The following is a 24,877-nucleotide window of genomic DNA, read 5'->3' as shown; positions in this document are numbered from 1 at the left end:
GCCTTCTTTCTCTAAAGTGGGGCTGGGCTTGGTGGACAGGACAGTCCCCACATGCCACCTGACCAGGCTCGGCAAGGCAGACTTGGGCCAAGGTCCCCACGCTGAGCACCTGGGCTGAACCCCGCCAGACGATGGAAACCCCCTGCCTGCAGCCAGGCTCCCATGAAACACCAGCCCCAGCACAGGGCATTCACACGTGCCCCTCAGCCAAGCCTCCACTGGGGACATGCTCCCTATGACGTGGTCCAGGATGTGCCCTGTCCCTAGGGATGGGGATGAGTGGGCCCCAAGGCTGGAAGGGCACTGGGCATGTGCAGGTCTCATGATCTCTGGGACTTACCTTTGCCCAAGGACAATTCTGAAGAGCTTTGTAGAACACGCCTTTGCTCCTTTCTTTGTTTCCCAAGGAAACCTGAGGCAGAGAGGAGAATTAAAGGATTACAGTGGCTGCTGGGCAGGGGTCCAGGTGCCTGCCACAGGGCACTCTCGGGGCCATTGCTGTGCGGTGTTTCCCCTGCACCGATGGACCCAGAGGAGACTGGGCCCTCTGACTTCTGACCAGTCTACCTCCTCCTCCACTGGGGACCACAGTGCCTTGTGTCAGAACGGTGCCTAGAGCGAGGCCGTGTGTGTGAGACGAGGCTGATGACTTTACACACACACAATGTCTGCCGTAACACTTGCCATTTTCTAAAACCTTAGAGGAATGAGACAACCAGCATCACCGAGTCAGCACCTAACTAATAAAAATAAACTCCTGGTCAGGAATTTCAGTCTGACAGCCCACCCACCTCCTCCAGGCTCCCATTCCTATAGGGAGAGCCTTCTAGGTGCCGCTGGCTCTTCTACCAGGTGGCTGGTGCATGGCCTCTGGCACGGGACTGACTCGCAGAACCTGGGGGACGCATCTCGAGACTGTGGCTCAGGCTCTCTGTCCACCAGGGACGGCTGCCCTTCCTTTTCAGTTCCCTCAGGTTAAGCCCCGCAGAAACAGACTAACTTGGACCATAGCCAGCACCTGGGACAACAGGACTCCGCCACCCCCAGAGCCAGCCGCTGAGCCCAGGGACGCCTGCCTTTCCTCCCCTCCAGGCCTCCCAAAACTGGACTTCTCTGAATTCACACGCAAGGAACCAGTACCAGCTGGCCTTCCTTCACACACCAGAATACTTCAATATCCTCTCATAAACTTAGGACACTGTTTTCTTGTTCTTGAAAGAAGGAAAAATTGCACGACTGTCCATTCTTCGGCACTGTATCTGTGGGGCTCACTGATAACCCCAGAACCCAGCAAATTCAGCTACATCAGTTAGCGGGACTCGAATGCAAACCACTCCCAGATTCCCTCCATCGGCCACTGGAGAAGGCCTAGGCTCGGTTAAGCATCTGCCTTCAGTTCGGGTCGTGATCCCAGGGGCCTGGGATCGAGCCCCCCATCAGGCTCTGCTCAGCTGGGAACCTGCTTCTCTGTCTCCCTCTGCCTGCCGCTCCCCCTGCTTGTTCTCTGACAAATAAATAAATAAAATCTTACATATTAAAAAAACAAAAACCACACAGACTTTTGGATTAGTTCAACTCGATACCGACTTTGGCCAGCAAGGTTGTGCCTCCTCGTCCTCAGCGTGCCTGTAAGCTGCTGTCCGGACATCCCGTGTCCTCCTCGCCGCTCAGAGGAAGCCCACCAAGCCGAAGTCTGAAGTCTAAGATGGGGAAGGCCCAAGTGCTCCTACCCATAGCTTACTTTCTCCACATCCCTTGATACCCAACTCTGTCATGCTTCTATTGGAAAAGTTCAAATTCTTTGACTGCCTTGAGAATTTATCCAGTGGAAATAAGCAGAGAGACGAGGAAGGTCACTCCCGGCTTCTGAAAAGTACAGCATTCATCAGCGATCTCTTGGATGGGATTCAGTAGCCTTTAGTGGAAACACTCAGTGGCCTAGGAGACTACATTTCCAAAAAACCACGCGACTTGGCAGATAAATTCCAGGAAGTGCATGGGATGGGTTTATCCATCCCAACGCCAGGTCCTTAATGAAAGGCAAAGTCAACCCACAGACTCCACGAGGCCCAGGAAGCACCTTCCAGCCTCCACACGCAGAGTAACACGATCAGATGGCATCTCTGAGTGAAAACAAGCTCCTCTGTCAAGAGGAGAGAAAGACCCATTGTCAAATTTACATTCTAGGGTGAATCTTACTTTAACGACAGAGCAGAATCAGAACCTGGGAATTCTTATGAACAGATGAGAGAGAATGAAGGTCTCTTTCTAATGAAAGCTCTTAGGCCACTTCCAAGTTGTTACTTGAGGAAGTCAACCCTGAGAGAGCCACACGAGGTTCCACTGCGAACCACCCAGCGATGATTCCATTCCCATCACTCTGCCAAAGCCCCCAGGAGCGATGCAGCCTGCATCCCCCCCCCACAATGTCCAGAGCGACCTGACATGACTCCACCAGGGTCTTTGGATGGGTTCATTGAGGCTGACAAGGTGTGGGGGAAAAGTAGGCCCTACCAGCTTTCCTGGCCGGTGGTCATTATGCACATTCTCCCCTACACGGAGGAAGCAACAGAACTCTACAGAAAAACAAAAACGCTAAACATTTTCTTACCAAAAAGTTCAAATACATTCTCCACAGCAAAGGGCACAGGCGGCCATGGTCACTCTGCAACGTGCTTTCAAACAGGGCTCTGATCCGATGAGCCAAGCCGGTCTCGGGAATCGTGGCATGGATCTCTCTGCCATCCACCCTGCAAGACAAAGGCTCGTGTTTCTCCAAGACCAGTTTTCATGCCCCCCACCACTGGCGCTGGTGGAAGAGGAGCGTTAGTGACTGCCAATGCCCTCTCCAGCAGGATCAGTGTGTCAGGTACAGTGCCATCCCCCGGTCTGGGGGTCCTGGGGGCGCAGGCTGCAGACATGACGGGGCCCCTCCAAGGCCGGAGGAAGGCAGTGCCCAGGCTTCTGTGCTCTCTATGCCAGAGTCCACCTAGAACTCACACACGATCTCCCTGCATCTCCGCTCTCTAGAGCCAAGCCCACCCTTTACTCAGCAGAATGCGAATGCTACCTGATGGGAGGAAAGTCCTTCCGACTCAGGGGACATAGAGTGAATAAAATCCCAATGGAAGAAATAAAAAAACAAAGCAACACATTCTTCAGAGGCAACGCTGAGTCATCGGCTGATAAGAGGTCAGAGCAAAGCCACCGTGATAGTCACTTAACCTTCAGACACACCCTCACCGGATCAAGAGACGACCTGACCTGTAGAACGGAATGCGGTCATCACCAGTGATAACAACAAAGGCCAGTAACTCTCTCACACTCCCTCTTGCTCAGCCCCTCCCTGCCTGGCCCCTCTGAGCAGTCCTCGCAGGAGGCTACCGTTCACCCCGAAGGGGAACCTATTCGAGGGGACGGGACTTGCCCAAGGCCCACACAGCTGGGATGTGGAAGAGCTGGGATCTGAATCCACAGTCCGACTCCGGAGCCCCTGCTCTTGCCCATCGTGCTGTCCCCACCGCTGCTCAGACAGCAGATGCCTGACTGGACCCCCACACGCCATCAGCAACATTCAGGAGCCCAAACGCATGGCCCAGGCAGACAGCCATGAGAGCCCCTAACAAAGCCACTGCAGTCCTCTTCCAAAAGGTCATCCCACGTCACCAGGACACCCACAGCAGAGCTCTGGGCACTGGCCCGTATTTGCTTCTGGATCCCAGAGGCCTCACAGGGCAGCGGGGTCACAGCAAACACACCACAAAGGCTTGTGGACAAGACGGACAAGATGTCCGAACCTACCTCTGAACGGTCTCCACCAGCCTCTTCCTCATTTTCTCAGCTTCAATCGCGAACAACCAAGGCTCCAAGGCTTTGGCGGACCTGGTAACAGCATCGAAGAACCTTCTGGTCTTACTGGCTGCGTGGGACTTGCTCTGAACCTGTATGTAGGCCCTCCAGAGAAGCTGGTTGTCTGGGTACAGCTGTATCGCCTCTGAGAGCGCCTGGCGCAGGGGAGCCAGGGGGTAAACGTGGACCCTGGTGTGGAACCGGAGCAAGCCCGTGTGCAGCAGCGTGACAGCCTCGAGTACGCTGCCCGGGCACACCGAGCCCCGCAGCCCCGCACACACCTGCTCGTAGAGCCGCACGGCCGCCTCGATGCCTACAGTCACATACTGGAAGAGCAGGAAGCACTTGGCCAGGCTCGCGAGGCGGTGAGCGGGGCTGGCGGGAGCTGAAGCGGAGCCACAGCTCTGCCCCAGGCAGTCCTGCAGCGCGTGCTCGTAAGCCTTCCGGGCTTTCAGGACATGAACGGCCGAGACCGGCCCCGAGTAGGGCCCATAGGGCCCATTCTCCGTCAGTCTGGTCAGTACGTGCACAGCCCGGGCCGCGGTGGTCCCCCTCACATCGGCCGAGAGCTCCAGCTCCAGCTCCAGCTGCGCGTAGAGGAGGCCGAGCTCCCAGAGCTCGGACCCCCTCGGTTCCCCGCCGCCCGCCAGGCTGAGCGCCGTGTCAAACACCTTCCTGGCGTCCTCCGTGTTGCCGAGCAGCCACTCCAGATGTGCATACTGCTTCCAGAGGCAGAAATCGTTGCGGTTTTCTGGCTCCTTAAGGAGATTTTTGGCGAGTTTTTTGCAGTTCTTTCCTTGGGACTTTAACCTCTTCTTGTTTTTAGTGTGCAGACACCAAATGACCTGTAAGTAAAAAGAAAAGGACTCCTGTGTGCTCTGTTATTTTCAAGCAACCCCTCTGTCCTGTCCGCTTCAGAAAGCCACACGGGCGTCTACACTTCCTTCCTGCATCGCAGGGTAGCCAATCATGTGGGATCCCTGAGCTGGACAACAAATCAGGATTGAACCAAGGTTACTGGCGCCCCCAAACGACAGCATCCAGGCTTCCACTGGAAACCTCGGTAAACGAGGCTCGTCTGGTCCAAGTATCTTTCTCCAGTGACAGGAGGCCACCAAATTTTCTTACACACTATTTTTCAGAACATGTCCCCGTGTGTGCAATCCGTGTAGTTTATTTAAGCGCCAGAGCTCTGGACGTTAAGATTCAATACTAACCAGTGGCCAGCAGAGGGCAGAAGAGTCCATCCTAGAAAAACACCTAACAGCGATGAAGAGTGAGGTAAGTAAGTAGCTTGTTTTATCTTTTAATAAACCCGGAAACCCCCAACCCCCGCCTAAGCCTGAGTCTTCACAGTAACTGCTCGTATAATCCCAGATATCTGGCACAAGAGTGAACACAACAAACAGCTCCAGTCACTGGCGAGCAGCATACACAGGGCCCCTCCCACACTCCCACACCCCTCAGCAGGGGCAGCCACATACTGAAGCCTGGGGGCTCTGAGAACAAGAAGGGGCCAAAGCCCAGTGCTGAGGAACACCAAGAGCCCTGAGATCGTGTCTGAAGCCCCCGCACGGAGCAGGGGAGGCCAGAGTTACCTTCGCCATCTCGTACCGTAGCCAGGAGAAGCAGAGCTGGGACCTCTCCTGGCCTGAAAACAGAGGCGTCACAAGGTGAAAGACATTGCGGATGAACTCCTCGCCCTCTCGACTGTGACCTCGGGTCCAGCGACGGCAGCCCAGGGGGTCTGAGCGGCCAACACAGCTGATGCCATTGAAGGAGAGGTTGAGGAAAGTCAATGGCTTTTCATCATGAAGCCCGTTATCGAAGATGCTGTTCTCATCCATGGCCAAGTAGACGCAGGAGGCCGGGGTGCTGAAGCCACAAGGCACACCCAGGAACTGCAGAAAGGCTGTGACCAGCTGGAACTGAAGATCCGGTCTGGAGAGCTGGATCAGAGACTGTGCGATGTCATCGAACAGCACCTGTAACAGAGAGGCGGTTGAGGCAGCCCGCTCAGGGGTGCAGTTTGTTCACTGTGACAGACCAGAGACAAGGCTTCGTGACTTTTCCTGGGGCCCTTTCATGTGGGTGTGCTGATGATTCAACATTACTCTTATTAAACTTTAAACAGACAAGAGCTAGGTTTCCTGCAAGATGTAAAAAAGCCAAAGGCCTCATCAGGCACCGGAGAGATGGAGGGGAGCTGGCGGGGGGCTGGTGGCATTGTCACGCTGCCCAGGCACCGGCAGGAGGAGGCAGTACCATGAATGGGCTTAAGCCAAAACCTTCCAAAGGAGCCTAATGAATTCATAGAAAATCTAGGATCGTACTCACTCCTGAAAGCACACATAACTGCTTTTGTAGTTACTCTAATAAATTACAATCACCCGAACTGTTTATTAAGGTAGAAAATAAGGGGACGCCTAGGTAGCTCAGCTGGTTAAGCAGCTGCCTTCGGCTCAGGTCATGATCCCAGCGTCCTGGGATCAAGTCCCACATCGGGCTCCCTGCTCAGCGGGGAGCCTGCTTCTCCCTCTGCCTCTGCCTGCCACTCTGTGCTCACTCTCTCTGACAAATAAATAAATAAAATCTTAAAAAAAAAAAAAGATAGAAAATAAGAATTTTATTATTTGGGGGCACCTGGGTGGCACAGTGGGTTGAGAATCAGACCCTTGGTTTAGGCTCAGGTCCTGATCTCAGGGTTGTGAGATGGAGCCCTGCGTCATGCTCTGCGCTCAGCACAAAGTCTGCTTGAGATCCTCTCTCCCTCTCCCCCTCTATCCCTGCCCCCTTCTCTAAAAATAATAAATCTTTAAAAAAAAAAAAAAGAATTCTATTATTTGGTGGCTTCTTCATACAAAATTGCCTTCAGAAATGAAAAACAGGCTAAAAGATAGATAAACAGCAGTGAGGCAGGAAGAAGACTCCAGCAGCCATGGGCCGTGGCAAGCGCAGTTCAAGGCCAAACGCTCAGTGGACCCGTCCGCAGCTGATTTCATGCCGCCACTTTAAAGTGTGAGGCCGTAGAGGCTGGCCTCTGTCTCAGGGCACAGCTGACCTGCTTGGTCTCCAAGGCTCCCAGCAGAGAGGAAGCCAAAGCGTGAGCACAGAAAAATTGGACTCCCTGGGGGCCTCCTCAGAACTGTCAATTCATCGGAAAGCTTCTCTCCTCCACGCTCTGATTAGAAAAAAAGCTAAGGGACAAGGAACTGCTCAGAGTGGAAGTTTGTTCCAGAAACGAGCTTCCAGACAACCACTGGCACTCTAAGCCTCAGACTAACTTCTGGCCAGGTGACCCTGAACGCTAGAAAACCATCGACCACCGCACGCCCTGCTCTTCCTGATGCATGGCGCCAGCCAGGAAAGGGACACCCTGTGCACACTCGCCGCAGGCCACAAATGCAGCATCGCAGAGCTGAGCGGCGGCTTCCCCGGCATCGGCCCCTCCTTCCCACCTGGAGCTCCCCAGTTCCCTGGGTCCCGACCATATCTGCCACTCCTCAAACATTCTGGGCACTCGTGTTGGTCGCTGTGCCTGGAGCAGAAGAGCCAGCATCAAATAGTCATTCGATATCTGGGAATGTCAACTGAGCAGTCAGCACAAGAAAGGCACGGTCCGTGCACCAGTGGTCCCGCAGGGAGGGAAATAGGCAAAAACCCCCACCCTGGCAGCACGTAAATCGCAAGGAGGGTCGCAGACAACAGACCAGGCCAGAGCTCGTGAGCCTCGGGACCGCAAACACCTGCTGGTCTGTGCCTAGAGCGTGTTGCATGGCAAGCAGTACGGCCAGGTCTTAGAAAACTGGGTCCTTTTCAGGCTCCAAGTAAAAGCTCTTCCTTTATTTTAACATAAAACTTTCAGAGCTGCCGGCTACCAGTGCAGCACAGGCCATGTCGCTCCACAACAGCAAACGAGACAACGTAAGTGCCTGGTGCACCCCAGAGGCTCCAGGAACGGGAGCTGCTTCCCCAGTGTAGCGACTGTCCCAGCTCAGCCTCTATATCCAGGTCCCCTTGTCCCTCCAAGTCAAACCTATCCGCCTCCTCTCTGAGGATACAAGAGTGCGATGGGGAACGTGGACAGAGCTACATAACCACGTCTTGAAAACCCTGAGTCCTCAGGCTTCCATGTGAAAAACTAGCCAGCTAACTGGAAGACCATCTCCGGAGAGGCCTTCCCTCCTACTTGGGAAAAGGAACTATCCGGTCAGGTTCCTCCACGCTCCCACATCACCAGTGGGCAGTGAGGTTTCCAGAAACAGGAACAAGAGGTCAGAAGCAAGCTCACCTCTCCCAAGCCAGGCTAGTGCCCCAAGCACCCGGCAAGCTTCCTGCAGGCAAGGAAAGCCCGTGGGAATGGGCAGAGGAGAAGGACCCGGCAGCTGGCCTCCCACCCGGGGGGGACACTCGCCTGTCTCTCGGGGTCCTCACAGTCTTCCTCGGTTTGCTTCCTGGTCTTATCAGGGCGCCACGGCCGCCAGTGCCTCTGGTCTCGGGACCGCTCAGCGGCAAGCCAGATTTGCCACCTGGGCAGACTCTTATCTCGGATTTCCTGGTCCTCGTCTTCTGGCTCATCATCGTCATCATCTAGATGAGAACAAAACTTTTAGCTCACACCTCACCAGCAAATAAAACCACCACTCACATTCCACCGGTCTGTGATGCCACCTCCTGTGGGTCTCTGGAGTGCCAAGATGAGTAAGACCCAGGCCCAGCCTTCTGGAACATTCAGGGACTCCGAGGCACTGAGGGACTCTCCTACACCAGTCAGGTTCCCAAAAAACCCTGGCAGTTAGCCAATGGAATCAGATGATCTGTAATGTTATCACAGCAATTAAAATGGGAACACACCTATTCTAGAACAACACTACCGGAACTTTCTATGATGATGACTTATTATATACCTTATGTGTCTACTATAGTAGCAACCAACACATGTGACTTAGTGGGCACCTGAAATGTAGCTGGCAGCACAACTCAATTTTTTACTTTATTTCATCTTAATTAAAACGGCCACATATGGCTAATGCCTAATGTACTGGACAACACTGTTCCAGAAAGCTACACGACACTTAGTAACAGCACGGGTTTAGATTTCCTAAAGCCATCGGGATTTTCAGCCAGTGGCCTTATGATCACAACCTGTGTTCACTTCTCCAAAAAAGTCAATTCAAGATACCCTGTACTTTCACTTTATTTCCTTACTCTGAACATGCAAAACGGGAGAGGAGAAAAGTCTTCAGTCTTCTATAAAGTTTACTATTTAAAAATAAATAGTGTTTAGAAAATGGTATGGCTACCCCAGAGAACAAGTGGGCAGTTTCTTATATAATTAAACATGCACTTACTACAAGACCGGCAACTGCACTCTTGGATGCTGATCCCAGAAAAATGAAAACCTACATACACACAAACACCTGAACACTAATACCCACAGCAGCCTTATTCATAACAGCCAATCTCTGGAAACACTCCCAGCGTCCCTCAGTAGATTAACAGAGAAATTTGACATCTACACCATGGACCATTACTCACAGTAAATCACCCTGAAAAACTACAGATGCGTGCAGCAATTCGGACGGATCTCGGGGGTAATGTTAAGTGGAAAAAAGCCAATCGTAGTATATTACACAGAAAACCTACGTTGGTGAGAATATGGAGAAACTGGAACTCTTGTGCACCAATGGTGGGAATGCAAAATAGCGCAGTCCTGTGACTAGTCTGGGAGCTCCTTAAAGGTTTTCTTTTTTTTTAAAGATTTTATTTAAAAAAAAAAAATTATTGGGCGCCTGGGTGGCTCAGTGGGTTAAGCCGCTGCCTTCGGCTTAGGTCATGATCTCGGGGTCCTGGGATTGAGTCCCGCATCGGGCTCTCTGCTTGGCAGGGAGCCTGCTTCCTCCTCTCTCTCTCTCTGCCTGCCTCTCTGCCTACTTGTAATCTCTCTCTGTCAAATAAATAAATAAATCTTTAAAAAAAATTATTTATTTGTCAGAGAGAGAAAACATGAGCAGGGGAGAGGCAGAGGAAGAGGGAGAAGCAGGGGGAGCAGCAGGCAGAGCAGCGAGAGGAGAAGCAGGCTCCCCGCTGAACAGGGGGCCCGACTCAGGGCTCGATCTCAGGACTTCTGAGATCCTTCTGAGAGGCCTTCTCCCTCGCCACAACCCCCAACCCCACCGACTGTGCATGTGCATGCACTCTCTCTCAAGTGAATAAAATCTTTTAAAAAATAAATAACAGGGCGCCTGGGTGGCTCAGGTGGTTAAGCTGCTGCCTTCGGCTCAGGTCATGATCTCAGGGTCCTGGGATCGAGTCCCACATCGGGCTCTCTGCTCAGCATGGGGCCTGCTTCCCTTCCTCTCTCTGTGATCTCTTCCCTTCCTCTCTCCTACTGTGATCTCTCTCTGTCAAATAAATAAATAAAATCTTTAAAAAAAATAAAAAATAAATAACAAAAACTCCACAGAATTTAAATGTGTGAAGTATGTATTAACTTTCTAAATCCAATATTCTATCTAAACGCTCTTCTGAATTCTCAAAGAAAACTAAAATTTAACCATTTATCACCTTTTTCTAAAGACGTACATGCAAGGTAATTCTTTAATCGCACTGATAAAAACTCTCACCCTAAGAGAAATTATCCTGTGAGTCACATATCTAGCTTAGATATCTGTATTTATTACATTATAAATTCCAAAGATTACATGATTTTGGAAAGACACACATAAATATATAACAATAGAGACTAAGAGAAAATGAGGGTGAGAGAGAGGAAGTAGCGATACATGAAAAAATGCCTCAGAATCAATGGTGAATACCAGCCACTCGCTCAAGGCCAACCTCATCAAGATGGGACAAAGAAAACTAAAAAATAAAGGGAAACAAGGAATAGTTATCAACGAGTTTTCTGGAAGCAGTATTCCCGGGACACCGCTGTGAGAATTCTACTTCAGTTTCATAGAGATGCAGAATGTGATGAACCTTAGAACGCAGATTCTGTGCATTCTAGGAGACATGCTCATTAAAACAAACAAACGAAAAAAAAAACCCAAAAAACAAAAACCTAAAAACAGAGAACCACCCCGAGCTGGTACTCAAAAGTCACTACTAAAAAGACCTCTTGGGGAGTTTGGGTGACTCAGTTGGTTGAGTGTCTGACCCTTGATTTCAGCTTGGATTGTGACCTTGGAGTTGTGGAACTGAGCCTGGTGTCCTGCTCCACGCTTGGCATGGAGTCTGCCTGAGAGTCTCTCCCTCTGGCCCTGCCTCCGCCCCTCCTCCCACCACCTACTCTCTCTCTTAAAGAAAAAAGACTTCTATTTTGGGGTCCTTCATGTGGTCTTGCAGACTTTAGCAGTAGCTAAAAGGGTAATATCTACTTCCACTTTGCCTTGCAACTTATTTTTCCTCACATATGAAATCATTGGTTAGCCTGAGAGTGCTGCCGGTTCTTTCTGGGAGGGAACACTCCAGGAAAGTAGCCGAGCTAAGGGAGGACTGCCTGACTCTGCTAGTGCCACAGAGAGAAAAACAACTCCCAACACCCAAAGGGCCAGAGATGCCACCTGGCCTAGAACCAGGGCTAGTACCAAGTTTTCATTCCTTGAAGAAACCAAGGCCCAGGAAGGTAACATCTGTGAGAAGAAGCCAGACAGGCCTGGGCCTCGCTTTCCCTCTCACTTTCAACAAAACCAGGGGGAGAAGCAATTCCTGAAGAGCCGGGCATGGTGCTGACCAAGATGGCAGCCGTACCCACGTGGCTATGGAGCACTTGAAAGCAGCTAGTCTGAATGAAACATGCCGTAAAGTGTAAAATACACTCCAGATTTCAAAGAGTTCATATTAAAAAAAAAAAAAAAAAAGGCAAAATATCTCATTTTTTTTTAACAGTCACACATTGAAATATTAAGGCTTTAACATACTGGGTCAAACAAAATATATCCTCAATGTTAATTTCACCATATTAATTTTTTAATGTGGCGACTAGAAAATGTGAAGTTACTTTGGTGGCTTGAGTTATGTTTCTACTGGACAGCACTGTCTTAGGATGTAAATCCAGAAAGAGTTTGGGGTCATTTGGATGACAGTCACATAAATGCCAGTTAATAATTATTTTATAGTATTCCTAAGTAGGGAAGAGTGCTTCAAAGGACCTGATGGTCTGTCCACTGCCAAGAAAGCAGAAAGACTGTCCTTAGGACACACTAAATGGGGATGGGGGTGAGGGGGATTCATAACAAGATTACTTCTTGAACAACTTTTTGAAAAGAAAAATGAAACTTCCTTCCTCTGGAAGGAAACTCAAAGCCTCCGCAGGACGGGGGCGTTGCCTAAAGGCCATAAGGATGACAGACGGTCTATATTCTCCCAACGCTTCCACTTAGCATATTTTTGATATTTTGATGTTTCTACAACGTTCTTAAGGACTGACAGAAGAGCTTATACATATAAACAAATAATCAGGAAGATATGAGAACACATTCCAGAAGACAAAGGCAGAGGCGTGTGCATCCAAGCCGAGAGGGGCCTCACCTGGACTGATGACCACCCAGCCGCCTCGCTCCTGCTGCTGCATCCACGCTCTCCAGCCGCGGGCGCCCTTCTCCCCAGCCCGGGGCTCCCCGCTGTCCCAGAAGGGCTCAAAGAACTCCACCTGTTCGGGTTTAAAATACGGAGGTGAGCCCAGCTTGGACAAAACCACTGCACCACTGAGCCAAGCGTGTTCTCATCAGCACAAGAGGGGCTCGTGGCTGAAGCCTTGCTTGCCCTGTTTCCAGTAGATTTAGGATACACCCCAAAACAGAAAAAAATAAAAATGAGCTAGTATGGTAGGTGGCCTCCAAGACAGCCCCCTGTGACCCTACCCCTGAGTGTGGGCTGGGCCTTGTGACCTGTAGCAATCAGATACAGCAGAGTGACAGGCCACCACTTCTGAGAGTCTGTTACAAAAAGACTGGCCACGGTCTACGAAAAGCTGGGTAGGAGAGGAATGATTTCCCAGCTCTGACCCTGGGAGGCCCGTCTAACTGAGGACAGGAATACAGCCCGTTCCCCTAAAGCCACTGGACCCCTGAAGACCTGAAATCATGTTGCTTCCAAGACCTTCCAAGGAGAAGGGGATTCAAAGTTTCCACAGGACAGACCGGGGGCTGTTGAGGGCGTGACATCTCAACTCTGTGTTCCTAAAACCTGGCACAGTGCCCAATACCTAGTGGGGGCTCAGTAAACACCTGCAGGCCCAGCGCTGTGTGTGGCAGGCACCCGGTGAATAAAAAGGTCTGTGTGTTAAAGCCAGACCCGTGATCACACCTCTACTCTCCTGCATTTGGGCATCAGGTCTACTGTGTGCAGTGACCAATTCAGTGCAGTAATTCCCAACAAACCGGACTGTGAACCCAGCAATGAACAGGAAAGCAACCATGTGGTCAACTGATAATAAGGACTTTATTCTTTTTTAGCTGTTTAAATTCTTTTTTAAAATATATATTTATTTTTTAAAAAAGCAGGGGAGCAGCAGACAGGGGGAACAGAGGGAGAAGGAGAAGCAGGCTCCCTGCTGAGCAAGGAGCCTGACATAGGGCTCGATCCCAGGACCCTGAGATCATGACCTGAGCTGAAGGCAGGAACTTAAGCAAAAGAGCTGCCCGGGCACCTCAACAATAAGGACTTTAAAAGTGAGCTAACCACTTGCTTCAGGAAAGCTTCTATAAGAAACATTTAGAAGAGGACGAGGCTTCCAGGGGCATGCTGTGGGCCAGGAGCCGCAGGACGGTCCAGCCTGAGCCTGGGGCAGTGCCATGCATGCCTGCAAGAGGGCTGTGTCCAGGACAGCCCCGGAAGGGCAGGGCTGGGCAATGGGCCGGGCACAGGCCCCATACCAAGTGCCTGGCAGCCACCTCAGGAAGAGGAGCTAGAAAGACCACATTCCCTCTTCGCAGTCTTGCTCTTACAAGAGGACAGAAGAAAGAACACTCCAGAAAAAGAAGGGTGGGTTTTTTTTTTTTTTAAGTGTAAAAGTTACAATCAATTTACTTTCTCTGTAGAAACACAGACCGGGGGGCACCTGCGTGGCTCAGTCGTTAAGCGTCTGCCTTTGGCTCAGGTCATGATCCCAAGGTCCTGGGATCGAGCCCCACGTTGGGCTCCCTGCTCTGCGGGGAACCTACTTCTCCCTCTGCCTCTGCCTGCAGATCCCCCTTCTCATGCTCTCTGTCAAATGTCAAAAAAAAAAAAAAGAAACACAGACCAGACCTCTGCTTCTTTCACGCTATACTACTTTGTCTTTTAACAATATCTCTCGTTTTAAAGATACAGAATGTCCTCAAAGATAAGTTTTATTTCAAAGCTGTCTGATAAATGCTTTGGAACTACAGGTGCTATCAGTACAAAAAGCCTTAAGAGCGCCAGTACGAAAAGCCTTAAGAGCAGGCTCTGCGGACACTTGAGGGGCGTGGCTCCCTGCTTCACGGTCCCGGGCTCCACCCTCCCCGAGAGGAACTGTTCTCGTCACCGGCTGCCAACGTCAGCAAAGGGCTGGGATGAGGGTCATTCTGATCCTGACCCGGCAACCACACACCCAGGGCCCCTGCCCTCCGCCAAGGTTCATTTCCATAGCATGGCATAGTCTTAAAACAGCACACCGTGTCTTAAAATAATTTTGTTAACTGGCTCATTATACGACTAATCAGGTATACTAATATTAACCAATATTCTTTAACCCAATTTCATCTAGGAAAAAAATAGATAAAAATAATGATGATAAAAATAGTCTTTAAGGGCAATTCAGGAACATTCCACAAGATGGAGATCATAGCCTCCCGAGGCCTCTGTAAGTTCACTATAAATTCAGATATCCTATCCATCTTCCACCAGACCCCCTCTGCGAAGTAGGAAATGGAGATTTCTTTCAAGGAAAAAGGGGCTTTCTTATATGGGTAGCTTTATGATGAGATTTTTTTATCGCTTCTCCATCACAAATATGGGCACTGTTCACGTGTCATCTAAATGACAACACCTCTCCACCTCTCCAGTAAGGATCAGCGTTGACAAAGTGTCAACACGCACTATCGCACTATCGTTCGCAATTCCCGCAAAGATCTTACGTAGTGGAAATGCTAACTAGGAAAATGACCTAAGACCCGGCTTAGAATGCACAGGAGGAAGAGACAGTGAGACATCGTGCTCTAAGAGGCATGACCATGGTTTCTCTCCCTGACGGAGATAATTAGCACTGAAATGAGGCCCATAAGTAAGAAAAAAAAAAGGGGCGGGGGACATAGTTGAGTTTATAATGGGGGAAGTGGATCTTTCATCTCTCCAAGTTTCACTAGATTCGTTATGGAATTTTCCTTGGATCACCAGCATACTCTGAGCAACAGTTCTCAGCAGAGCTGATACAAAGAAGGATAGGATTTTAAAAATACTACCACCAGTTCCCATTATCCACGCTTTCCCCCCCAAAGAGAGAGAAGGAGAAAGAGAGGGGGAGGGAGAAGGGAGGGGGAGAGGGTGGGGGAGTGAGGGAGAGGGGGAGGCCAGTCTCACAAGGACCCGCACCTGTCCTTTGGTAGGCAGGTCTTTCACGCTGTCAGGTTTGAAGAAGGTGAAGTCCACCATGGCCTGGAACAGAGCGACGGCCTTCTCCGAGTGGCCAGCCTGCCGCAGGAAGTGGCAGTGCTGAAGAAAGAGAGCTGAAAGCAAGGACAGCAGGGAGGGAGTCCTGGTTAACTTTCAAGGGGAAGAACACAACTTCTAAAAACGTGCATTTCAACACCGAGAACATCTTTTCTCCGAAATTAGTTATTGTGATCGTTTCAAAGCTGTAATAATACATGTCCTTGTTAAAAGGACTCACCACAGAACTATAATCAAAGTACATTTATTCCAATTTTTATATGAAGCCATTGGGGAATACAAATATTAACAAACACTATATATGCTGCATAAAAGTAAGGCAGGAAGTTGTTCTAGACAGTTATCAAATACTCAAAGCTCATTATTACAAGAAAAATTCTAGGAAAAAGGATGGTGTAGATTTCATCAGAAAGTAAAAATCTGTGCTCAACTGACTGCGAGGCCCCAGAAGGGGTGAGCTGAGCAGACAGACATCTCAACAGGGAAGGCCACGGACAGCCACAACAGTCGAGACTTGACTACGTGTCCTTGGCTAAAAGCAGGAAAGCTGGACCTTCTAGACCACGGTTCCTCTACTAACCTGATGGGCTCTAATGCCCGCTCCTCACCCCCACCAAGAAGGTAGAGAAGGGAAAATCTGTTCTAGTCCAAAGCAGTCCTAATACTTTCTGTTTAAATCCATTGTATCGGGCGCCTGGGTGGCTCAGTGGGTTAAGCCGCTGCCTTCGGCTCAGGTCATGATCTCAGGGTTTTGGGATCGAGTCCCGCATCGGGCTCTCTGCTCGGCAGGGAGCCTGCTTCCTCCTCTCTCTCTCTGCCTGCCTCTCTGCCTGCTTGTGATCTCTCTCTGTCAAATAAATAAATAAAATCTTTAAAAAAAATAAAAAATAAAAAATATATCCATTGTATCAATTCTGTCATTTCTAAAATAAACCAAAAACACATCTTCATTTTTGACTACAGCCAGAAGCCAGTGTAAGTGCCCAACACCCATGGCTCTGGGGCTCGGCTCTTACCGAACACCGCCTCCTCGGTGCCCGGCAGCGCGGGGTGTGACAGGATGCTGCCGTCCAGCACCGCGGACAGCGTGCTCAAGCACTTGCCATAGAGACCGTGGATCTTGGCGACAGTGAAGGTGCTGAACTGGCTTTGGCAAAATAAAAGGTACTTCTGCCACAGGGCCGTCTTGTTGGGGTGCACGAATATCAGCTTCTGCCACTCCCTGAGCAGCGCGGAGGGCTCCCAGAACTCAGCACACAGCTCCAGCTTGGCCAGCTGCAGCTCCACGGAGCTCTGGTTGCTCTCGATGGCCCGCTCCAGGATGGCCAGCTTCCGGTCCAGCACCAGCTTCCGAGACCTCTTCCGCTTCTCCGGCTCTCCCTCCTCGAGGGCGTACAGGCCGGGGCTTTTCATGACCTCATCCTTGGGACAGAAACATCATTTTACTAATGGAAGTAGGGGAGCCTCAAAGTCCCGCCACAGCCACTGAGCTCCCCGCAAGCCCCGCCCTATCACCTTGCAGACCAATCGTCCTTTGGACGTCACCGGGGGCTAGCCTCGATTTTTTCTGAGCAGAAACTCTGTTCCTGGGGCGCCTCTATCACCTGCTACATTTGGCGGTGTGTTTATCTCACCCAACTGCTCCATCACGGGTGGGGGGGGGGCGGTCACATAACAAGAGCGAGCATGCAGCTTCCCAAGAGCCAATTTCACCCGTGACACAGCCGAATGTGGGGCGAGACACAACCATATACACGGTTCAAAGGCAAATAAGTAGGACGAAGACAAAGCCGCGTGCTTCAGAAAGAGAACCTAGAGCCCCGGCCGGGTCACTGGAGAAGCAGCGCGTGCGCATCCTGCACCCCGCACCCCGGCGCACAAGGGCGCTTCTTCCCAGATCCTGATTAAATTTCACCTTCTTTTAGCCGCCCTTTCTGCTCCCTCGAGGCAGGTCACCCCCACATGCCAGCCCCAAATTACACACGAAAGCACTTGCCCTTCACACATCAGGCTTCCTCCGGGGCTTGGAGCAAGCTCAGGGCAAGGACTACAGTGTCATAATCGCCAAATGCCCAGGGCCAGGGCACCTCCCAGGGGCTCCAGAATGGCAGGAGAGTGCGTGGGTTTGCCCCAAACTAGCACAGCCATCCCGAGTAAGAGAAGCCGGACAGCGTTACTTACCTGAAAAGCAACAAAGGCCATCCACAGCTGCACGTCACGAGGACTCTCGCGCACTCTCCGGTTGAACTCCTCCACCTTGGCCTTGAGCAGCGCGCTCTCTCTATCCATCTCTGAGTCTGGCTGCTTTGATTCTTGCTCTGAAGGACCCTGTCCTTGTAACCACTGCGTGGTGGACTGATCATAAATGCCCAGAGGGTTCAACCAGGTTGTAACAGGAGGAAGCGCATCATCTGGGCCCTTCACGGGGATAAAGGAGAGCGGCTCAGATGACGGAGGTTCAGTTTTGCTGCCGACGGCAACTCCGTCAATGTTCATCAATCCCATGCTCTTCTTCGTAAAATAGCGCTCAACATGCTTGTGCGAATGCTTCTTTTCTGTGGAAGCCCCCTCCCAGGATATACACTGCTTCTTAGGGTTAATGCCAAGGCAGGAGTCTCCTTTCCTCTTGTATCTTGTATTGGAGAAAGAAAGAAAGTTACTGAGGCAAGAGGTGCACTGCCATCGAGGCTCAGCTCAGCAGACCTGAGCTCTCGTGAGGCAAATTAACTGCACGTTTTGAAATTCACCTTACCTTCCGACAGTTTCTGTTCAGAGAAATACGACAATTAGCAGTCAACTTTTCCTGTGTTCAACTTATTCCTCTACATACTTCAATTCCTTATTAACATCACATGAATTTAAGATCAGGCCTATCTTCCAGATTCTAGTAATTTCTAGTAGTTTCTATTTTCCTAGAGTCTTGTAAAGTCTGTCCCATACATACGTCATGGATCATCACAATCATATTAACAGACAAAGTGGAAATCCTCATCCCTCCTTTACACTATCCTTAAGGACACCAGAACCTTGGGTGACAGTGAGTCACCTGTCACCTACACTGGTCCTTCTTCCTGTATAGTCCTGTGTTCCCACGTAAGAAGAAAACAGGAAGAGATAAGATTGTATTTTTAAGCTGAAACAAAATAATTAAGATGACACTTGGCTGTCTTCTACTCTAGAGGAAGAGAGGCTGGGCTCTTAAAGGCCTGTATAGAGCGTACAGGTGCCCCCGGAGTCACACCCATGACTACGGAATATGTGCACAAAGGCTGTGGGAAACCATGCACTCTTCCACGCGTTACACAAACCAACAATCAAAGAACAGCAAAGGATGTGAACGGAATTCACCAAAGATAACATGAAGGGCCAATCGGCGCATGCGTAACTGCTCAACATCATGAATTGTGAGGAAATGCAAATTAAAACCACAAGGAGCTATGCCACAAACCCGCCACAACCACTAAAATTAAACACCGACAATAATGACCACCAGCGAGTAATCTGCCGGGGAACCGGGTCTCTCCACATGCTCTTAGTGAGAATGGAAACTGGTCCAGTCACTCTGGGGAAAGGTCTGGCAGTTTCCTGAAAAAACTAAACTTAGACTTACCCTGGGACCCAGCAATTCTATTTTAGGCATTCCCCCAGGAAAAAAGGAAACTGCATTTCTACACACAGATGTGTGCACAGACACTCTCAGCAGCCGTGTTCCTAACAGCTGAATGCTGCAAAGGGTCCGGGCGTTCATCAGCGGAACAGACGAACGAGCGGTGGTGTGGCCACAGGACAGAGCGCCACCAGCCGTGAGAAGCCACTACTGACAAATGCCCCAATGGGGCTGGATGTCAAAAACATCCCACTGAGCGAAAGAAGCCAGACCCAAAGCATGCTATAGGACTCCAGTTACATGGAATTCTAGAAGAGACAGTATTGAGTATGGAAAAAATTAGAACGGTAACTGTCCCTGGGGAGGTGGGGTGTAGACTGAGTGGAAGAAAGCAGGAGGAAATTTGGGGGGGAGTGGGGGTCACGGTGATGTTCATTAAGGGCTGGCTTACACAGGTGCATGCATGTGTCCAAACTCAGCAAATGAAGATCTGTGTTACACTGTATGTAAATTTTAAGTCCAAAGGAAAACACTAAATGAAACTGAATTGCAGTTAATGACACACATGCTGAAATATTCAGGGAGCGGTACACTGAGGCTGGCACCAAACAGGCTAGATTGAAGGACAGATGGACAGACGGACATGTGACAAGGCAGGCACAGTGAACTATTCATGGTAGAATGTAGAGGGTGGGATTAGGAGCATTCACCGTAAAATTCTTTCAACTGACACTGTATTTTTTTAAAATGTCCACAATATCATGCTGTCAGGGAAAAAAAAGGAGAGAGCAGTCGCCATCTTTTGTCATCTTCCAGAAAGTTCTGCGTCCACCTCCCCCTGGTCCAGGCCCAGCACCTCCTTTGCTTCCCCCACAGTCAACAGGGGCCTGAGAATTGTCCTCCCAGCTTTCACATGCACACAAACCCTTCCTCTCCAGCCTGTCCCCCAGGCCCTCCTAGGTTAACTCAAAACAACCGTCCCCAGTCCATTTAGAGTCAAAACAACTTTAACGAGAGGTGAGGAGATAAAATAGTGCTTCAGGAGCTCTAAACACGTCCATGATTCTGTAAGGAGCAAACTCTAAGTAGAACTAGTTCTCCCCATAAGTACTATTTTATTTTTACTAAAAATCAACACTCATATAATCTCTTTAAAAATGTTTACAGAGTTTTCTGACTTTAAAAGTGCATTTTGGGGGATGCCTGGGTGGCTCAGTGGGCTAAGCCTCTGCCTTTGGCTCAGATCGTGATCCCCAGGTCCTGGGATCAAGCCCTACATCGGGCTCTCTGCTCAGCAGGGAGCGTGCTTCCCCCCTCTCTCTCTGCCTGCCTCTCTGCCTACTTGTGATCTCTGTCAAATGAATAAATAAAATCTTTTTTTAAAGTGCATTTTGTAAAACTGATTTTTATAGTTGCGTTTTATAACAGATAAAAATGATAAAGGGAAAAAGAGTCTTACTGATCTGTATTATTAAACGCCTACTTTCAGATATGTGTTTATGTGTTTGTATGTGTACATATACTTTTTAAAAATAGCTGATACACAGCTTCGGGCTTTCCTCCGTACTTTTGTGCATTTCCCTGAAGCATTTGCTTTAGAAAATACCATTTTTATTGGCTTTGAATCGGTCCGGTGGAGGGGTAAGACCTCATCTAGTTAACATCTCTCTGCTGCTGGACATCTGGGTTTTATCTCATTTATCATTTATCATAGAATCTTAACTGGGAACAACCTAGGCTGTAATTTAATGCAATATGCCCCCAAATGAAGGTTTAGGGGTTTTTTGGGTTTTTTTGTTTTTTGTAAAATCCTCATCAAATAGTCAGCTGGACTTACATGGAACAATTCCAGAAGGAGGGAACCCCACTTTGGAGGTTCAGCAAATGATATCATACAGATATTTAATTTAAATTAATTAAGCTACAGGAAAAGGGAACTGATGGGAAGAGGAAAGAAAAGAAAGAGGGACAGGGTATGGGAAAAGAATGTATTTAAATCGAGCACACACTTCTGCCCAGAATCCACTCGGCAGCTCTGAGCCCCAGAGTGAGCTGGGCAGTAATAAATTTGCCTCCCCTTCGGTGACTTTAATTCACGTGCTCTCGTGGTGGTTGTCTACCCAGGTCCAAATTCCAACCCCACCATTTACTAACCAGTTGACTCTGACCAAATTATTTAAAACAAAATCCCCCAAAACCTGTCTGTGCCTCAGTTTCCTCATCTGTGACATGGGGATAATAATATTACCCATATCCCAGAACAGCAGAGATGATCAAAAAGTTTATATATTTCAAGTCCTTAGCCATACACTAAGCACTAGACAAGTTCAAGTTATTATTTCATAAAACTTGGCTCCTAAACATATGCCCACTATTTCACCTGGTGTATAGCTAAACAACAGTCCACTCCATAAATGGAGAAAAAGCAGAGCTGAAGTTCACGGAGAGCTAGTATACTAGCGCTAAGGAATTTTCCAAAGGTAATTTGGAATCCCATGAACTCTAAGCCCTGCTCACCACAATACACAAACGCATACGTCACTGCTCGTAGGCTCACACTACTGGAAAATTTGCTTTGATACTGAGTCAGATCTCACTTTCTAGAACTTCCACTCATTGATCCTGGTTCCGCCTTCCCGAGTTACATTGAACACTGCCAATCCACCTTCTAGAAGGTGGTCCAGCAAAGCTTAAAAGATATGGACCATATCGCAGTCATAGGCCCAGGACTCACAAGGACTCATCTGGTCCTCACAGGATGGTGCCAGGCAAGTCCTCGCAAAGCTCCTGGTTTGTCAGTGCCCCACGTGAAGTGTGAAAATTCTCAACCTGACAAAACATGTCCCCTGTCCTCTGACCAACTCACAGTGCCACGGGACCAATACTGCCCTAGATCTGGACACTAACAGTGGTACAGCTATTAATCCGGGTAAGATTTAGCTCAGCTAAGCTTCGGAATCTACTGGGAAATCACACCAACGCCCCTTCCAGCAGCATCCTCACAAATTACATTAGTAAACTTCCCTCGTCAGTCTCCTCCTATGGCCTGGTAGCCTCTCATTTGCAGAGATTTAAGAGCTGGTCATTGGAAATATTTCTGCTTTTTCATCTATTAAGAAGTAATAACCCTTTATCTTTGCGAACTAATTTTTAATTCCTATAGATGATGTCTGATATCTGAGTGTGAGGCAGAGCAGGAGTTAATAAATGAGGAAAGAGAGGCTCAGACAGGATTAGATAGCTGTGAGGATCACAGGCTAACAAGCACACGCTCACAGTCAGTGCTTGCTCGCCTCCCCTTTTCCTGGTTCCTACCACATCTGTGGCCCCACATCACCGGGCCATGGGGAACCGAACAAGACTTCAAGGAGTATCAAAATTATTCAAAAAATGTACAAAAACATTTTAGTAGTCATTCACTCTCAGCCATAAGGTTTTAGGAGACAGCATGTAGATACCAATATCCACTGAAAAATCACAGATATAAACATATCATAAAGGAAATCTTAGTAGGAAATGCCGATGTGGTGAGGCATAATGTCGTGACTAATGACAAAATTTGGAGGTGCAGCTATGTAATGGAAACCGAAATTTATTTTAAAAAGTAATTAGTCTATAAAGAATGATATTGGCCTCCTCTTGGCTTTACATTCCAATATTCTCTACCTTCAATTTTCATTACCTGTAAGCTGTCTGGAAAGAGAGATTGTGTATGACTGCTTTGTGTTCCCAGCAGTTCTTATAAACTACTCAGTGCCTAAGGGATTTAATAAGTACTTAATATTTTTTTAAAATATTTTATTTATTTATCTGACATAGAGAGAGATCACAAGTAGGCAGAGAGGCAGGCAGAGATAGAGGGGGAAGCAGGCTCCCTACTGAGCAGAGAGCCGATCCCAGGATCCTGAGATCATGACCCGAACTGAAGGCAGAGGCTTAACCCACTGAACCACCCAGGTGCCCCAATAAGTACTTAAATAATTTTGATTGACAGGATGGAGGAGAAAAGTTTAATAAACTAATTACTGAAGTGAATACCATCACCTCTTTTTTTCTCTGGTGACATATACTGGGAGCATTCTGAAAAAGTCATTACCACTTAATGTCACTTTTAAAATGGCTTACTTGGACAGATGAATAAAAAGTGCTCTTGACTTTTTTAAATGGCATATAGATCAGACCAAATGATTTCCAGATAGTTTGTCACAATTATTTATTTCAAGGTATTTTTAGATTCCCTCATTCAACAATTTACTAAAAACCTACTACGCCTGGCACAATGCCAGGCACCACGGATAAGTGACTCAGACCTGGATCGTGACTACAGGGTTTGAGCTTTCACTTCAGAGTGTGAGATAAGACACATGCCCTAACAGCCCAGCGATGGGGGACACCGACCCCCCGAAATCCAGAAGGGAGGGGGACAGACAGGGACCGTACACAGAGGGCTCGGGGGAGAAAGAAGTCACTTCCCACCAGTGAAAATCTGGAAAGACATGGTGACACGTACCTTGCTATGTCTCCTCGGTAGAGAGACTTATACTCCCAGTTGGCCGGATCCGGTTTCTTGTCTGTTCTGAAGGTTTCTCCTGTCAGAGCCTGCACGTCCTCAAGCCAAACAAAGCGATGCCCAACATCAGCAGCAGCATGACTTTCTTGCCTGTGGGACACAGGAGTGAGGAACAAAGAGGGAGAAGCACTTTGGAACCTTCTAGCTACATCGTCCACCTTTTCAGAAAAATGAAAAAGTGAAACATTTCCACACTGATGCGCACATAGCATCAAACACACTCAAGTATGTAACGCGCGCACGTGCCACAGACGAAGAGGATGCCCGCTGTGGAAAAAGCTTTAAGAGAGGAAGCAAGAACTGTCAACGTTAAGTGGCACTTCACCAAGAAGTCACCTTATCTCAGAAATTAACTTGACACAAGAGTTTTTTTTTTATTTTTTTAAATATTTACTTATTTACGTTAGAGATAGGGAGAGAAACGCAGCACGCAGGGAGGGCGAGAAGGGAGAGGGAGAGGAGACTTCGACTCCCCACAGAGCATGGAGCCCAGAGTTCGATCCCAACGGCCCTGAGAGCACAACCTGAACCAAAATCAAGAGTCAGATGCTTAACTGACTGAGTCACGCAAGCGCCCCTAGATGTTCTTTTTTTAATTTTTAAAGATGTTATTTATTTATTTGAAAGAGATCACAAGCAGGCAGAGAGGCAGGTAGACAGAGAAGAAGGGAAGCAGGCTCCCTGCTGAGCAGAGAGCCCGATGCTTTGCTCGATCCCAGGACCCTGGGATCATGGCCTAAGCCAAAGACAGAGGCTTCAACCCACTGGGCTACCCAGCCGCCCCTAGATGTTCTTTCTAAATATTCCATTAAATGACTGTAACTAGAATTTTAAATATATTTATAAACAAGTTCTCTTAAAAATAAATAAATAAAGTGGGTTGCCCTTGCTTACCCTAACTCATTTGAAAGTGCTCAGCTTCTTCCAACTCAAACCCAAACGGCAACAAAGCCACAGTTCTGAATGGGTCAGTTCCGAATGGGTCAGTCTCACCTATTATTCAGGCCTGACCTAAATCTCATTTTATTTTTTAAGATTTTTTTTAAAATTATTTTAAAGATTTTTTTTTTTTTAATTTATTTGACAGAGATCACAAGTAGGCAGAGAGAGAGAGAGAGAGGAGGAAGCAGGCTCCCTGCAGAACAGAAAGCCCGATGCAGGGCTCAATCCCAGGACCCTGGGATCGTGACCCGAGACGAAGGCAGAGGCCCTAACCC

At 48.8% G+C, this 24,877-nt stretch overlaps 1 protein-coding gene across 2 annotated transcripts in view; it reads right to left on the bottom strand.

Moving 5' to 3' along the window:
- The window catches only part of NRDE2 (NRDE-2, necessary for RNA interference, domain containing), a 48,091-nt gene that overhangs the window by 2,147 nt on the left and 21,067 nt on the right, over positions 1-24,877 (bottom strand). For both annotated transcript variants that reach the window (XR_006604185.1, XM_004739066.3), the window contains exons 4-13: positions 23,601-23,750; positions 17,665-18,115; positions 16,500-16,905; positions 15,406-15,539; positions 12,382-12,502; positions 8,264-8,439; positions 5,448-5,834; positions 3,802-4,694; positions 2,612-2,750; positions 341-412 (exon numbers count right to left, since the gene is read on the bottom strand). Coding sequence is in view for 1 of the 2 variants with exons in the window: in XM_004739066.3 (XP_004739123.1) it covers positions 341-412; positions 2,612-2,750; positions 3,802-4,694; positions 5,448-5,834; positions 8,264-8,439; positions 12,382-12,502; positions 15,406-15,539; positions 16,500-16,905; positions 17,665-18,115; positions 23,601-23,750 (2,929 nt within the window). In the remaining variant the exon portion in view is untranslated. The remainder of the gene's footprint in view (positions 1-340; positions 413-2,611; positions 2,751-3,801; positions 4,695-5,447; positions 5,835-8,263; positions 8,440-12,381; positions 12,503-15,405; positions 15,540-16,499; positions 16,906-17,664; positions 18,116-23,600; positions 23,751-24,877) is intronic.

This window comes from Mustela putorius, unplaced genomic scaffold (assembly GCF_011764305.1).
Source record: "Mustela putorius furo isolate JIRA1106 unplaced genomic scaffold, ASM1176430v1.1 tig00000129_pilon_pilon_pilon, whole genome shotgun sequence".
Classification (NCBI taxonomy): Eukaryota; Metazoa; Chordata; class Mammalia; order Carnivora; family Mustelidae; genus Mustela; species Mustela putorius.
Note: the sequence above shows the minus strand (reverse complement) of the source record. Positions and strands in the feature narration are given on the sequence as shown.